Source organism: Abramis brama, assembly GCF_963993115.1.
Source record: "Abramis brama genome assembly, chromosome: 8".
NCBI classification, from domain to species: domain Eukaryota; kingdom Metazoa; phylum Chordata; class Actinopteri; order Cypriniformes; family Leuciscidae; genus Abramis; species Abramis brama.
This window is the reverse complement of record NC_139970.1, coordinates 20,791,798-20,807,530: the sequence shown is the minus strand read 5'-3', so window position 1 is coordinate 20,807,530 and position 15,733 is coordinate 20,791,798. Positions and strand designations below refer to the sequence as shown.

Genomic DNA, 15,733 nt, shown 5'->3' with positions numbered 1-15,733 from the left:
ACAGCAAAATAAGAGCGAGCTTTGATGAAAACTAAGTGAATATTTAATAACTACAGTAGTAATTTCTCACTAGAAATGACATCAGAAGTGGAAAACGTTGGTCAAAAAAATGCATTTACACGCAAACTGACCACCAACTGTCAGACGCCATTTTTCTTTTTGTAGCCCAACAGTCACAGAATGGAACGCATATGATTGTGGGATATCAAAGACATCGAAGTATACATCTATGCTGCCTTCAAAAACCGATCAGATGAAGGTATCTCAGGAGACAGGAAGTGAAGTTATTGGATTCGGACGTGGCTTGATGCCTTCCTACCTTGGAATGCGTCCTTCAAAGGCAACATTTGTAAGTATTCGGACTTAGCCGATGTTTGGTGTTTCACGCGTGTACCTAATTTCTAGGTTAAAATTCTTCTTTAGAAAAATGTTCTTCTTTAAAATATATACAACTGCCACACTTCCAATCAAAAATTTGGAGGCGGTTTTTAAAAAAAAAATTTTTTGAAAAAGGCTGCATTTATTTGATCAAAAATATAGTAAAAAACAGTAATATTGTGAAATATTTTACAATTGAAAGTAAGTGTATTCACTTTGAATATATTCTAAAATGTAATTTATTTCTGTGATGACAAAGCTATTTCAGCAGCCGTTACTCCAGCCTTCAGTATCACATGATCCTTCATTAATCATATTTATCATAAAACATAAATGTCTTTACTATCACATTTGATCGATTTAATGCATCATTGCTGAATAAAAGTATGAATTTCTTTTAAAAAAACAAAAAACTCTTACTGACCCCATTTGATTTTCCCTTTGTTCATTCCAGGCTGGTATAAAAAAATAAAAATAAAAATAAAAAAACCTGTGGTTGGTCACTTGATATCTTCCTGTCTAAGTGGGCAGATTTTGGCTGTTGCAATGTGAATCTTTATGTTAATAATCAAAAAGTCTAGCAATGCAAGACTACCCTCTCCCACATCAGAACAAGTGCAAACAAGGCGAAACTGTCATCCCACCATCTGGCCCAAATAATTTTTCCCATATTCCACTGCAAAATCTATTTTCTATGTGTGTGTATCAGTGAAGGCGATACGTCTATGAGTTTGTGTGTTTGACAGAAAGAGAGCAGAGAATCTCAATCTCTGATGTGCCACAGGTGCTGTAAGCCCTGCAGGAAATAAAGCTTCTTAAATACAATGAAAACACAGGAGTCAGCCAGCCGGCTGCTAAATGATATACAGGCGATGAAGGGGAGAGATGAAAGAAGCACGGAGCAGCATAAGGGAAAAGGAAACGGGGACGGCCGCAGGTGTGAGGGCACCCAAGAAAAATGCTTTAATGTGTAATGAATATCTAAGGAAGAAGGCCAAAACAACCAAGGGAAGACGACAAAGGTCCTGCGGACAGAGACCGAGGCCGAAGCACTGGAATCAAATTGCAGGAAGGAAGAGTCTCTGTTTGGCAATGTTTGTGGAGCGTTCCGGAACACTGATAAAGGTGTGTGAGCGTGAGCACATTATACTCTTGAGGTTCCGCTGTCCGCTGCACATTCCTGTCACCGGGGAAGAGCGGGAGGTTCCCTTAACCCTGCAGGGAGAGCTGGGGGTGAAAGACGCTCGGGGTCGGGAGGAAAGGGATAACCTCATCCATCTTGGTACTGAGGCTTTGTCTGTCAGGTTGTGTTGAAGTTGGTTGTCGTGCCGCAGGTTTCCTGGCCGTTTGAGGGTGTGCAGACAAAAGGAACGTTTCTCATCAGACACATAAATTATCTGAAAGCCGCTCAGTGTCACTTGATACTGCAGGAATGCCTCTGCTCTGGTCTCGGCTTATAACAGCCATGGAGAACAGAACCCTCGATAAATCATACACAGGATTTATTACTCTGTTACCCACTCAGAGTAACAGAGAAAACACTAATTAATTACCAGCATGCTGTCGGCCACTTAAATCCGTCACTCAGCTACTACTACATGTAATGGTCTATTCGTGCAGAGTGTGAACGTTCAGTTTGACTGAAGAAGTAACCTTTCTGCAAAGATTATCATTAATCAATATTATTATTAATTAATATTAATATTAATATATATATATATATATATATATATATATATATATACACACACATATACACACACTAAAAATCCACATACAACTGGTTGTAAACCTGTGGTCAGGTACAGAAAAAGGAATAAAGCAAAAAGAAACAAAATAGAAAGACACAAAAAAAAAAAGAAATTCAGAGCGAGAATGAGGACAGAGAGGAGTGAAAGAAAGAGAGGTGAAGTACATTAAAGCCATCCACGATGCTCCAATAAAAGGCTCTGAATGAGCAGAGTGGTAATCATAAAAAACTCGATCTATTCTGAGCCAGTCCATTAAGCAGGCGTGGGGGGGGGGAGAGCGAGACAGTCCATTAAGCAGACCAGGGGGGAGAGAGAGCACGTAAGAGAGAAACAAATGGATATACTTCACTAACTCCACAAAGCTCCATAAATGCATTCAACACACTGTAGCGATACAGCTCTGCTCAAATGTTCCATTTCATCAGAACATTGGGGCTATTCTAGATGAGCATTTTATTGAGGGAGGAGGAGAAGAAAAAATGAGCAAATGAATGAAGATGCAACAAAAGAGGTGGGATGCTTATAAAAGAACAAAAAATAGTGAATCGATGTCTCGCTGCTGGTTTTAGTCTGGAAGCCTTAATGGAAACCTTGAGACAAAGACCTTCTGGAAAAATAACCAGCAACAACAACAAAACCCTCCCTCATTAAGAAGGAGTTAGAATGCACTGAGAACCTTTGGGTTTAAGTATGTTTTCAGCTGAATATTATTTTAAAGGTGACGTGTGTCTGGCAACACCACCACCACTTGTGGTTTAGAAAACACACTTTTGTAGCTTTAACATATTACATTGTAATTACATTGTAACTAAACATTATGTATACCAATGTTTATATTTGGAAAAACCTCAATGCCACACTAAAAAACAGCTTAGACCAGTTTGGTTCCAACTGGTTATTGTGTGTAAATCAGCTTGAATAATGTAGTCACGATGGCTGGATAGCAAAACCCAGCATGAAAACATATCTTATAAGATCAATAGGATGCAATGAGGCGCTTTTAACAGCCATATGAGTTGGACACCACCTGTATATCCTGCTAAGCTGTTCTAGATGTTTCCAGCATGGCCCGTCAGGTTGTAAATATTTATGGCAGATTTCATTATAGACATAATGGTAATCTATATTAATAGTTGTTAGCTTTTATATTGTTATGTGGTGACGAGATCAGCACTCTCAATGTGTTTTGAGTGTATCATTGCGGTTTTACCATGGCTCTGCCATTCACATCTTCCATCTGAGGAGGTCCAAGAGCAGAATCACTACTGCTCCGTACTAGTAGAGGTGTACCTGAAAAACAAACATAACATAAAATATTAATAAAAACTAATAATTGTGTATATATAAACAACTACACTCCACCTAAAGGATTATTAGGAACACCTGTTCAATTTCTCATTAATGCAATTATCTAATCAACCAATCACATGGCAGTTGCTTCAATGCATTTAGGGGTGTGGTCCTGGTCAAGACAATCTCCTGAACTCTAAACTGAATGTCAGAATGGGAAAGAAAGGTGATTTAAGCAATTTTGAGCATGGCATGGTTGTTGGTGCCAGACGGGCCGGTCTGAGTATTTCACAATCTGCTCAGTTACTGGGATTTTCACGCACAACCATTTCTAGGGTTTACAAAGAATGGTGTGAAAAGGGAAAAACATCCAGTATGCGGCAGTCCTGTGGGCGAAAATGCCTTGTTGATGCTAGAGGTCAGAGGAGAATGGGCCGAATGATTCAAGCTGATAGAAGAGCAACTTTGACTGAAATAACCACTCGTTACAACCGAGGTATGCAGCAAAGCATTTGTGAAGCCACAACACACACAACCTTGAGGCGGATGGGCTACAACAGCAGAAGACCCCACCGGGTACCACTCATCTCCACTACAAATAGGAAAAAGAGGCTACAATTTGCACAAGCTCACCAAAATTGGACAGTTGAAGACTGGAAAAATGTTGCCTGGTCTGATGAGTCTCGATTTCTGTTGAGACATTCAGATGGTAGAGTCAGAATTTGGCGTAAACAGAATGAGAACATGGATCCATCATGCCTTGTTACCACTGTGCAGGCTGGTGGTGGTGGTGTAATGGTGTGGGGGATGTTTTCTTGGCACACTTTAGGCCCCTTAGTGCCAATTGGGCATCGTTTAAATGCCACGGCCTACCTGAGCATTGTTTCTGACCATGTCCATCCCTTTATGACCACCATGTACCCATCCTCTGATGGCTACTTCCAGCAGGATAATGCACCATGTCACAAAGCTCGAATCATTTCAAATTGGTTTCTTGAACATGACAATGAGTTCACTGTACTAAAATGGCCCCCACAGTCACCAGATCTCAACCCAATAGAGCATCTTTGAGATGTGGTGGAATGGGACGGAAGCTTCGTGCCCTGGATGTGCATCCCACAAATCTCCATCAACTGCAAGATGCTATCCTATCAATATGGGCCAACATTTCTAAAGAATGCTTTCAGCACCTTGTTGAATCAATGCCACGTAGAATTAAGGCAGTTCTGAAGGCGAAAGAAGGTCAAACACAGTATTAGTATGGTGTTCCTAATAATCCTTTAGGTGAGTGTATATATTTGTATGTTTTAGTAAAATTATACATAGGGAATTGTACTGTTTATTATAATTTATTGTTATATACAGAAAAGTTTGTTTGTGCTTGTTTTTCTTTTGCAAGAAACTGACACTTTTAATCAGCAAGGATGCATTAAATTGATCAAAAGTGACAGAAAGGACTTCAACATAAAAAAAAAGAAAAAGATTTCAAATTACTGCTGTTCTTTTCTATTCATTACTGTTTCCTTAAAAATATTATGCAGCACAACTGTTTTCAACATTGATAATAAGAAGAAATAATTATTGAGCATCAAATCAGCATATTAAAATGATTTCTGAAGGATCATGTGACACTGAAAATGATACTGAAAATTCAACTTTGATCGCAGGAAAAAATTACATTTTAAAATATAATAAAACAGAAAATAGTTATATTGTATTGTAATAATATATCAAATTATTACTGTTTTACTGCATTTTGATCAAATAAATGCAGTATTGGTGAGCCTCAAAAACAGAAAAATAATACAACCCCAAACTTTTGAACAGTATTGAATATATGGTAACACTTCATATTGATAGTCCACTTTAGACATTCTACTAACTATAAGTAACTTTACAACTACATGTCAAACAACCAGTAATAGTAGACCGTCTGCTCAATGTGTACTAACACTTCCCTTTGATGATCCGTAACAAAAGTAAGCATTTTATTAATGCAGGAATAGATACTCAGTCAACACTCCCAACCAACCCCACAGATAGTGTAACTTCTATCACAAACTTGTCTAATGTAAATTTGAATAATTTTAACTTTACTTCAATATCTGTCTCTGAAGTGCAAAAGGCTCTGTTAGGCCTGGACTGTAAAAAGTCTGCTGGGCCAGACCAGATTGAGCCATATTTTCTCAAAACTGCTGCAAATTTGATTGCTAAACCATCTCTTCCATTTTTAATCTTAGTTTATACAGTGGTTCTATCCACAAATCATGGAAATCTGCATTTGTCCTCCCACTATTAAAATGTGGAGACCCGTCGGCCTTAGATAATTATCAGCCAATTTCCAGATTATCTGTTTTGTCTAAACTATTTGAGTCTCTTATAAATGAGCAACTAAAACATTTTTTAGCTGATAACTGTATTTTAAGTTCCACTCAGTCTGGTTTCCGGAAAGGACACAGTACAATTACGGCTGTAACCTCTGTTACAAATGATATTGTTAATGCTTTAGATGGCAAAAAGTCTTGTGCTGCTCTATTCATTGACTTATCTAAAGCATTTGACACCGTTGACCATAATCTCCTTCTGCAAAGATTGCAAAACATAGGTTTTAGTAACACTGTGTTAAACTGGTTTTCTGATTACCTGAGTGGTAGAACACAGTGTGTGACATTAGATAACTGTACCTCATCATTGCTAGAAGTAAAAATGGGTGTCCCCCAAGGATCAGTCTTGGGTCCCATTTTATTTTCTATTTATATAAATAATTTAGGTGCAGATCTGAATCAAACAAAGGCTCATTTTTACGCAGATGACACTATTTTGTACACCTCTGCTACATCATTGAAGGAAGCAATTTATCATTTACAGTCTACCTTTAGTCAGGTACAAAAATCTCTGGTAGGATTATAGTTGGTATTAAATGCTAAAAAAACTAAATTAATGGTCTTTACACATTCACATTCTCCTATGGATTTCACTATTTTAACACAAAGTGGTACTCCAATAGAGAGAGTGACTTCTTACAAATACCTAGGTATTTGGATTGATGATAAATTGTCTTTTGGGGTCCATATTGAGAGCCTTTTAAAAAAACTCAGACCTAAGTTAGGTTTTTATTTTAGATTAAAGAAATGCTTTCCTTATTCAGCAAGGAAAAGGTTGGTGCAGAGTTCATTCTTAACAGGTTTGGATTACAGTGATTTAATTTATATGCACTCTACCTCATTTTTATTAAAAAAAATAGATGTATTATATCACTCTGCCTTAGGTTTCATTACAGATGCAACAGCTAGGACTCACCACTGCACTCTGTATGAAACTGTACAATGGCCCTCCCTCTCTCTCAGAAGAAAATTCCATCTATTGATTTTTATTGCCAAAGCACTAATGGGTAAATTACCCATTTACATTTCAAATTTACTTACTTACCAAAACAGTGTTTACAGAACAAGGTCGTCAAAAAAAATAGTATTAATTATTCCATCAACAAAAACTTTTTTTTGGTAAAAAAAGCTTTTCCATCATATGCACCAAATGTCTGGAATGAACTCCAAAACACCTTAAATTTAGAATCACTTCCATCTATTAATATTTTTAAAAACCTTTTCCGCCTATCTTGGCCAGGACTCCCTGGGAGAAGAGTTACTGTAACTCAGTGGGACTTTTCCTGGTTAAATAAAGGTTAAAAAAAAAACAAAAAAAAACAACAACTTTGCAACATGTCAAATTATTCTACTAATCCTAACAGTCTAATAATACTTTAATGACTGGCAGTTGACGTAATTGCAAATTAATGAGAGTTAATTTACATGCAGTTATAAAGTTATTTATACTGTAGTTAGTGGTAGAATGTCTAAAGTGGACGAATCAAAATAAAGTGTAACCGTATATATAAATTAAGTTATTTAAGTATAATTCCTGGTGTTCACACAATGAAAACAGTGAAGACATGTTTTTTAAACTACATTTTTACTATGTTTTTCTTCTTATATTATACATTTGGAGTCTATGGTTTAGTTGGAATGATACATTCTCAACAGAATATTCTGTGTCTCCCAGCAATATACCACATTATGAACACGTTTTTCATAATTGTCTCCTCTTCAACCCAAAATACGGTTTCATGACTGGACATGAGCGTTTGTTGTATGATCGGCAACATTCCTCCGGCTCAGAAGCAGAAGCTGACTCTGAACCCTGAGTTAAACACAGTTTACATCTCACTTATTCACACTTCAGTGGAGTAGGGGCACGTCAAGCACCCAGCGAGAGTGAGGGAGGAAAAAAACTGACAGCGTTTCAAGAAGGTTTAAGGGAATATTTTGTTCTTTTTCTGCACAGCAAACAGCAGCTGTCTGGGTGTCAGAGGCTCTGACACGACGCTTTGTAAATTCCAGTCTGCTGCCTCCCTCAAGCACGCTGCATACATTTTCAGGCATGTTGCCTTCAATGGTTTAAAACGCCTTTAACCGTGCAGGTGGGTAACACCTCTCACTACACATGACCTCAGATGATTCTCCGCTGATACTGCAACTGAATAAAATTTGAGGTAAACATATGAAAAAATTGGTTGCCTCGTTCCTAAAATATAAAGAAAACCGTACACTTTCATGTATAAATGTATACTCTAAAAAATATATCAATTAAATATGTGACCCGCTCTGGCGAAATAAGTCGGAAGTCGCAACGTTCCATTTTAAGATATGGGCTGATTATGTGGAAAAACAATGAAATCATTTTTTGGGGGTTTTTTGTGCTAATTTCAAAGAACAGACATTCAAAAATAATCTCCCAAAGTTTCGTAGTCCAGATAATTGAGTAAAGGTATTTAAATGACTATTAAAGTTTACAAAGTTTTACTAAATTCGCTGGAAATGAACACTGCTTTTCTCAACTCCTCTAATCACCTCTGAGCATTTCCTGGGTATCCCCTGAAACGTCACTGTCTCTGCTCTCCAAATATGGTGTTACACGTTGTATAGAACCAATCAAAAAGCTTAGAAATGTACACAAACGCTGATCATTTGTCAATAGAGACAGAGCGTATTTAGGCCACGCCCACACCGGGGGGGGAAACAATCCAACCGTCTCCATTGACTTTGCATTGCGAGAGGCTGCCTCCTTGTCATTTCTGACTTATAACAAAAAACAAAACAATGTCGAAAAGCTGCTATGTGACAAGCTGTACAGCAAACAAGCTAAAAAACCCAGAAATAAGTTTTTATAATCTGTCGACCCCAAAAAACAAGCATTTAAGGACACAAAAGTGGATACAGGCAATTGAAACAGAGCGCAAGGTGTCATATTACTCTGAGAACTACGTCCACTGGAGCAGGGAACATAATCGGCGACAGTATAGCTTAGCTTACAAAAATATAATATATAAAACTGACATTTGGATATTTGACTTACCAGTGACAAAATGTTTACTGCATTTTTTAATGCATACTGAGTGTCAGGATCCCAATTTACCCATTCGTTCCAGCCTGTACCCATGTTTTTTTTGGGGTCGACAGATTATAAAAACTTATTTCTGGGTTTTTTAGCTTGTTTGCTGTACACCTTGTCACAAAGCAGCTTTTAGGCATTTTTCTGTCTTTTGTTATAAGTCATAAATGACCAGGAGGCAGCCTCTCGCAATGCAAAGTCAACGGAGACGGTTGGATTGTTTTCCCCCCCGGTGGGCGTGGTCTTCAGATTATGACGCGTTGCGCTCTGTCTCTACAGGGAGGGCCCCGTTTCGACTGACCGGCACGCGATTGGTCCAGCCATCCTCCTGTCAGACTCGCAGCGCTGTGTAAACAAGCTAGCAGATCTCCTCAGAAAGATTAAATATTATTAATTTGAGAAATGTTGCTGTCAAATGAGAGCAAAGTCGCCAAAGCGTTGAACTCACTGGAGGCTTCTAACCTAAGCTCTGCTGCTAGTCAGCAAGAGTGGCTAAGGCTAGTCAGTGATTTTTTTGGATCTGGAGACGTGTCATCCTCTGATGACAGCGAAAGTGACAGCCCTGTGGTATTTATTGTGTATGGATGTGAGTGAATGCAATTATTGTGTGAGTGTATTTATCTGCAAGGAGAATCCATTACAATGTGTTTGATTTATTTTAACCCAATATTTAACTGCTGGTATCTCCGTTATGAATTTGTTACACTGTTATTGTCAACTAGCCTACAGAAAGATATGATTGCATAGGCTAACATTATTTGTTTTCTGTTTCCTTGTCTCTCTGCCTCTCTCACTTTATCTCTCTCTCTCTCACACACACACACACACACACACACACACACACACACACACACTAGGATATCATTTGAAAGCTTATGGTCTCCTCTTTCCATTAATACCAAAATGTCAATTTTGAAATTTGGGTCACTGTGACTCATTTTGCTGGATCAGGTCACATATAATTTACATACCGTACAAGTCAAAAGTTTGGGGTCGGAAATATGTTTTTATGTTTTTTGAAAGAAGTTTCTTATGCTCACCAAGCTGCCTTTATTTGATTAAAAATACAGGGGGAAAACAGTAATATTATTACAATTAAAAATAACAGTTTTTTTTTATTTAAATAAATTAGATTTTGAAATATACTAAGCTGAATTTTCAGCATCATTACTCATTACAGCTAGTGTCACAAGATCAAGAAATCTTTTTAATATGATGATATGTTGCTCAAGAAAGATTTCTTATTATCATCAATGTTTAAAACAATTGTGCAGCTTAATATTTTGTGGAAACCATGATACATTATTTGCGTAAAAATGTAATTGTGTATTTAATTATGTTGCTTGGTTTAGCACGCATGACTAATAAGGAAAAAAAAGACTTTCCTCAGTACAGCAGGGGGTCAGCAGTGTGCTCAGCCTAACTCATCTCTGGGTCTTCATTCAAACCTGAACATTCTCACAAGCCCTCAACTCACTCTCCACTGCCTACTAAAGCTCCGGATCTACCGGGATAAAAGCCCCCAGGGCTGCCCCTCGGCCTTGCTTTCAACGCAACTATAAGGAAACACAGTTCTCTTCCAGACCTCCAGCTGTTTAGAGAGACAGCCAGTGTGCTGCTCCTCTCCATTCAGTCAATTACGTCTAACAACCAGCCCAACAGAGGAGCATGACTTCATAATCCAGTAGAATGATCCTAATATATAACCGTTCATGGGCATGAATACAGATAAACAAGTTTAATAAAGCACCATGTAAACTGAAAGAGAGGACATTGTGCTCTGATCCATGATCTATCCAATGCTCTACTGCAGACGAACCAATTTGGAAATATTGATCAATTAAGCAATAGCCAATAAACTGCAGCGGACCTGACACACATGATGCAGATCTGACACATCCGATTTATCCCAAATCATTACAGTCATTTCAGAGTTTTTAAACTCATGTAAGACTGGGCTTGCGAGGATACTCGGCAAAAATGTGGGGGTTTTTACCGTTCAAGCGCGTTAAGATGCAGAAGAGCACTAAATGCGGTTCTGCGGTGCTGTCTGTGAAGCGACTTTCTGTGCGGACATTTTAGGTGTGTGTTCACAGAAAGCCGTTTCACAGAAATAATGCCAGAATCCCATTAAGCAAGTTCACATTAAACAGTAAAAAATCTAAAAGTATCTAAAAAAAGAATGTTAAAATGTTAATTTTGACAGCCCTAAATATTGTTATAAAAATATTATAAAAATATTTTCAATCAAATATTAGCAGGTCTTAAAATTAAGTAAATACAACCTTGTTGTATGTGTGAACAAGTGAACAACAAAGTGAACAACAAAACATGACATATTGCATTGTGTCATTACTTATTTAACATAGGCCAAAATAGAGAAGCAATTGGTGACGAACTAAGTACACCCTTACTGCTTCCATAGGAATTAAGAGGGTAAGTAGCAGTCAGACTGTTGACTACAGTCAGCAGTCGGTTAATCTTTGATTAACTGATCATCAGCAAAGTGTGATCACCTCTATAAAAGCAGAAGTTATGCCAGTTTGCTGCTCTAGAGCATTCAGGTGTGTGTTAATACAATGCCAAGGAGGAAAGACATCAGAAATTATCTTAGAGAAGCAATTTTTGCTGCCATAATGGCTGTATAGGAAGGGTTATACAGCCATTTCCAAACAATGTCCATCATTCTACAGTGAGGAAGATAATTCACAAGTGGAAAAGAGTCAAGACTTGCCAATCTTCCCAGGTGTGGACGTCCCAGCAGATTCACCAGAAGGTCAGACTGTGCACTGCTCAGAGAAATCGCAAAAAAAAACCAAGAGCTACATCTCAGACTCTACAGGCCTCAGTTAACATCTTAAATGTTAAAGTTCATGATAGTACAATTAGAAAAAGACTGAACAAGTATGGCATGTTTGGAAAGGTTGCAAGGAAAAAGCCTCTTCTCTATAAAAAGAACATGGCAGCATGGCTTGCGCTTGCAAAGTTGCATCTGAACAAACCTCAAGACCTCTGTGTCCTTTGGAGTGGAGATGTTTGGCCATAATGCACAGTGCCACGTTTGGAGAAAACCAAACACAGAAAGTCAGCACAAACACCTCATACCAACCATCAAGCATGGTGCAGGGGTGTTGATTTGGGCTTGTGTTGGAGCCACAGGAACTGGGCACCTCGCAGTCATTGAGCCAACTATGAACAAATGAAGATGGTGAGCCTGCAAACCTCAATGAACTGAAGCAGTGTTGTAAAGAAGAGTGAGCCAAAATTCCTCCCACAATGATAAGAGAGACTGATAAAGTCATATAGAAAACTATTACTTCAAGTTATTACTGTTAAAGGTGGCTCTGCAAGCAACTGAATCATAGGGTGTACTTAGTTTGCCACCCACAGCTTCTCCATTTGGGCTTTACTTTTGTTAAATACATAATGACACAGTGTAATATGTCATGTGTTGTTGATCATCTGAGGATGTAATGACCAGATGATTTTTATTATGTCTTGAAATATAAAACCATTGAATTCAACAGGGTGTACTTTATTTTTCACATGACTGTATACACATTTTATCAGACTAAAAAACTAAATTCAGATAGACCATCAAAGCAGGAATATGTTGTTTGAAGAATAAGATGGTGTAACTACAACATCTACCAGCAGATCCCTGGTGTGCAGCCCTGCTCCATACTATTTTGTTCCTATATGACTTCCTGTATTATAAGATTATTTCCTTTCTTTTCATTCTCTTGCAAAAAGAATAAAGTTCTTCCTCAACCAGGAATTAAATTCAGATGGCAATCACCCAAAGAAACAGTGAAAAGGAACTGAACCATGACTGTGGATTTATGAAACCGTCATCCTCAGTTTTTCTCATCATCAGACAGAGAAAAAAAAGCAGACAGCGAGAGTGAGAAAAAGATACAGACAGACAGAATTGTAAGGATCTCCACTGGCGGTCGAAAGGGCCTTCCTGTGGGGCTTGTCTCTGTCACACAATGTGTGGATCTCTGCTATAAGCCCAGTCTAATCAAAACTCTTCAATACAGAGCACTGACACCCTGAACAAATGAGTCACAACAAGACTGACAATAAAACAGAATGAGAACAACTATTTACAGTAACCACTATAAATAAAATCATATTCAAAGTCTGAGTATCACCCATAAACACATTTATAAAGAAGATTAGGTCAACATTAAAGGTGAAGTGTGACATGTAATTGTTTGGTTTTTTTAAATGTAAAAATACTCTCTCCTATCCCAACTCAATGATACAACTATACAGAATTCATGGATTGATTCGACTGAAAATATTGCAGCTGTGGTTTGTTTGCCTTTAAAAACACTTAAATGAAGCTATCCTATTTTGTCCCCTAAATGCAAATGAATTGTAGTCAAAGTGTCTTGAAAAAAAATTAAGAAAAAAAACACTTTATTATAATTTTCCAACCTTTCACTGAGCCTCAAATTTAAACCTTTAAGATGTCTGCATGTACTGGAAATAGCCTCTGCTCTGATTGGCTGGACTTTTTGCATTGTGTAAAATTCACACTGTATTTCATCAAGGTGAACCAATTTATGAATAATAAGTGTGCATTTGTGAACACAAGTGATTCCTGATTTTAATAATGTTTCCTTTGAAATTCACTGCAAAAACAGAAAATTTAAATAAATAAATAAATATATATCACTCAGTATTTTCGTATTGTTTTCCAGTCCAAATATCTAAACAGGCTTAGATCAACTTGAGAAACAAAATATCTGCCCCCCAAAAAAAATTTTTAAAGAGAAAACTATTTTATTAATGTATTTGTCAGGATCCTGCTCTTACTGTCTTGTCATTGTTTAATGTTTCCTTGTTGGTTTTGTGTCTGAGCACATGGCTCTGTCTTTGTTTGTGTTTGCCATGTGCTCCTTTTGTCCTGCCTCCTTGTTTTCTGTTACCACGCCCCATTGTTTAGTTCTCGTCTTGCCCTCATTTCACTAATTGTGCTCACCTGATCCTCATGCGCTTGGTCCTTTTCATTAATTGTGCTCACCTGATCCTTGTGTTCTAGTCCCTTTATATTGTGCTTCTTTTCCTCTTGTCTTTGCTGGTTCGTTTTGGTGTGTTGTCTGTGTTCCATGTGTGCTTTAAGTTTCCACAGAAATTGACAACCTCTGAGATCGTTTGGAGTTATCGTCATTCTGGTTCCCGTTTGGCTTCCACTCAACATTATTCACACCACTCATCCTCTCTGTTGTTTGATGTCCTGGTCACCCGCCTGCTAAATGTGGTGTTCTGAGTATCCTCATCTGTACGAATTGTCCATAATAAACTGTTTGCTCTCTGTTCATTCTGCACCTGGGTTCTCTCTCTCTAAACCGTGACAGTATTGGCAGACTTTGTTCTTGTTTTAAGCAAAAACGTACTTAATTTTGACAAATCTTTCAGGGAAAAACAACAACATCTAATGTAATTTTTCTTCTAAATGCATCTTAATTTAACAGTGTTTAGATGTTTGTACTGGGGAAACGAGACAAAAATACTGAATAAGAAAAGCATTTTAAGTGTTCATGCAGCCTACTTTCCATCCTATTTCAACCCCTCAGTCCATTTCTCAATGTTCTAGATTTAAAAGACGTCCGAGTTAAGCACCTTTCCATCATCATATGAACAGTGGAATCTAAATCCAACAGACCTCCATTAAGCTTTAGAGTTAAGCAGCTATGTCCTACAATGACAAGAGTGAACACCTTAAGCACAATTAGAAAGACTTCCCCAAAGTTCCTCAGCATCCATCACTCTCAGTCATGAGCGATTAGCTTTGCGTGATGGTTTCACTGGATGTGCACATGACTCACTAGCTTATTCCTCAGTCTCAGATCACGCTGCTCCGGTTCCTATTGGTCGGACAAGAGCCGAAGGCCATTAAAGTAGAGGGTAACTGATGGTGTGTCAGCGACATGATGAGTTTAGATTTAGACTCATGGGATCAAGGCAGATGGAGACAAGAGGGACGTTCTGCTCTGTGGTCTAAAACTGTCGGCCTGAGGGTCTTTACCCATCACCGTTTCTCTTCATCTTTATCTCTTCATTGTCAAATTACTTTTACTTCTCTGCTCCTGGTTAAGTGTACAAATACAATAGAAGTGAAGTCAATGAAATACATTCGGCTGAAAAAATCATGTGCATCTAATATCACCTTGACTTGCCTTTATCAGAATATTTTTGTGCATGTAAAGACAGTAAATGATGAGCTGCCAGCTCAGAATAAAAGGATCTGACGGGGTCAGTGAGGATATAATGAAATGCTTAAGTGTTCCTACAGACTCAACCTCAGGATATCAAACCCCTGGGGTTTCACCAAGCCCACAGAAAATGTATAGACATATGTCAAAAATATTTGTAGGGTCAAGTATTGATCCTTATTGAAAGAACACCCTAGATGCACTTAAATCTGGAGCTATTGATGAAACCCAACCATAACAAAAAAGAAATCAATACTCTTTTCAATCTCATCATTCACAATGTGTTTTAGGGATAGAGGCACGGTGTGTGTGGTTGGGGGGCTGGGTGAATTATTCGAAAAATATGGCTTGTAGAAGTTGGCAACAACATTACTGCATGTATAACATACGTATAAATGTACCACAACCATACGGACAAAGAGAAGAGCTGGGGAAAAACTGCCTCGGTTTTGAACGTACCAGGTGAACGTAGAAAGCTGCTAGCGCTATGAGCTAACTTGCTGACGGTGCTGCCGAGCAACTGTAAAACAGTTTAGCCCTTGAGGCTAGCGTTAGCTAGCATACTACTGTTAACAGACATTAAAATCGGCAGTTAAAAATCTCACCTCCAGTTCTTGCTGAAGAACAGACAATCCATTT

The 15,733-nt window shown here is 38.0% G+C and overlaps 1 protein-coding gene across 3 annotated transcripts in view; it reads right to left on the bottom strand.

The window, feature by feature from the left end:
- pard3bb (par-3 family cell polarity regulator beta b) overlaps positions 1–15,733 on the bottom strand; it is a 325,627-nt gene that overhangs the window by 235,907 nt on the left and 73,987 nt on the right. For all 3 annotated transcript variants that reach the window (XM_084121943.1, XM_084121945.1, XM_084121944.1), the window contains exon 5: positions 3,340–3,419. In XM_084121943.1, coding sequence (XP_083978069.1) covers positions 3,340–3,419 — 80 coding nt within the window. The remainder of the gene's footprint in view (positions 1–3,339; positions 3,420–15,733) is intronic.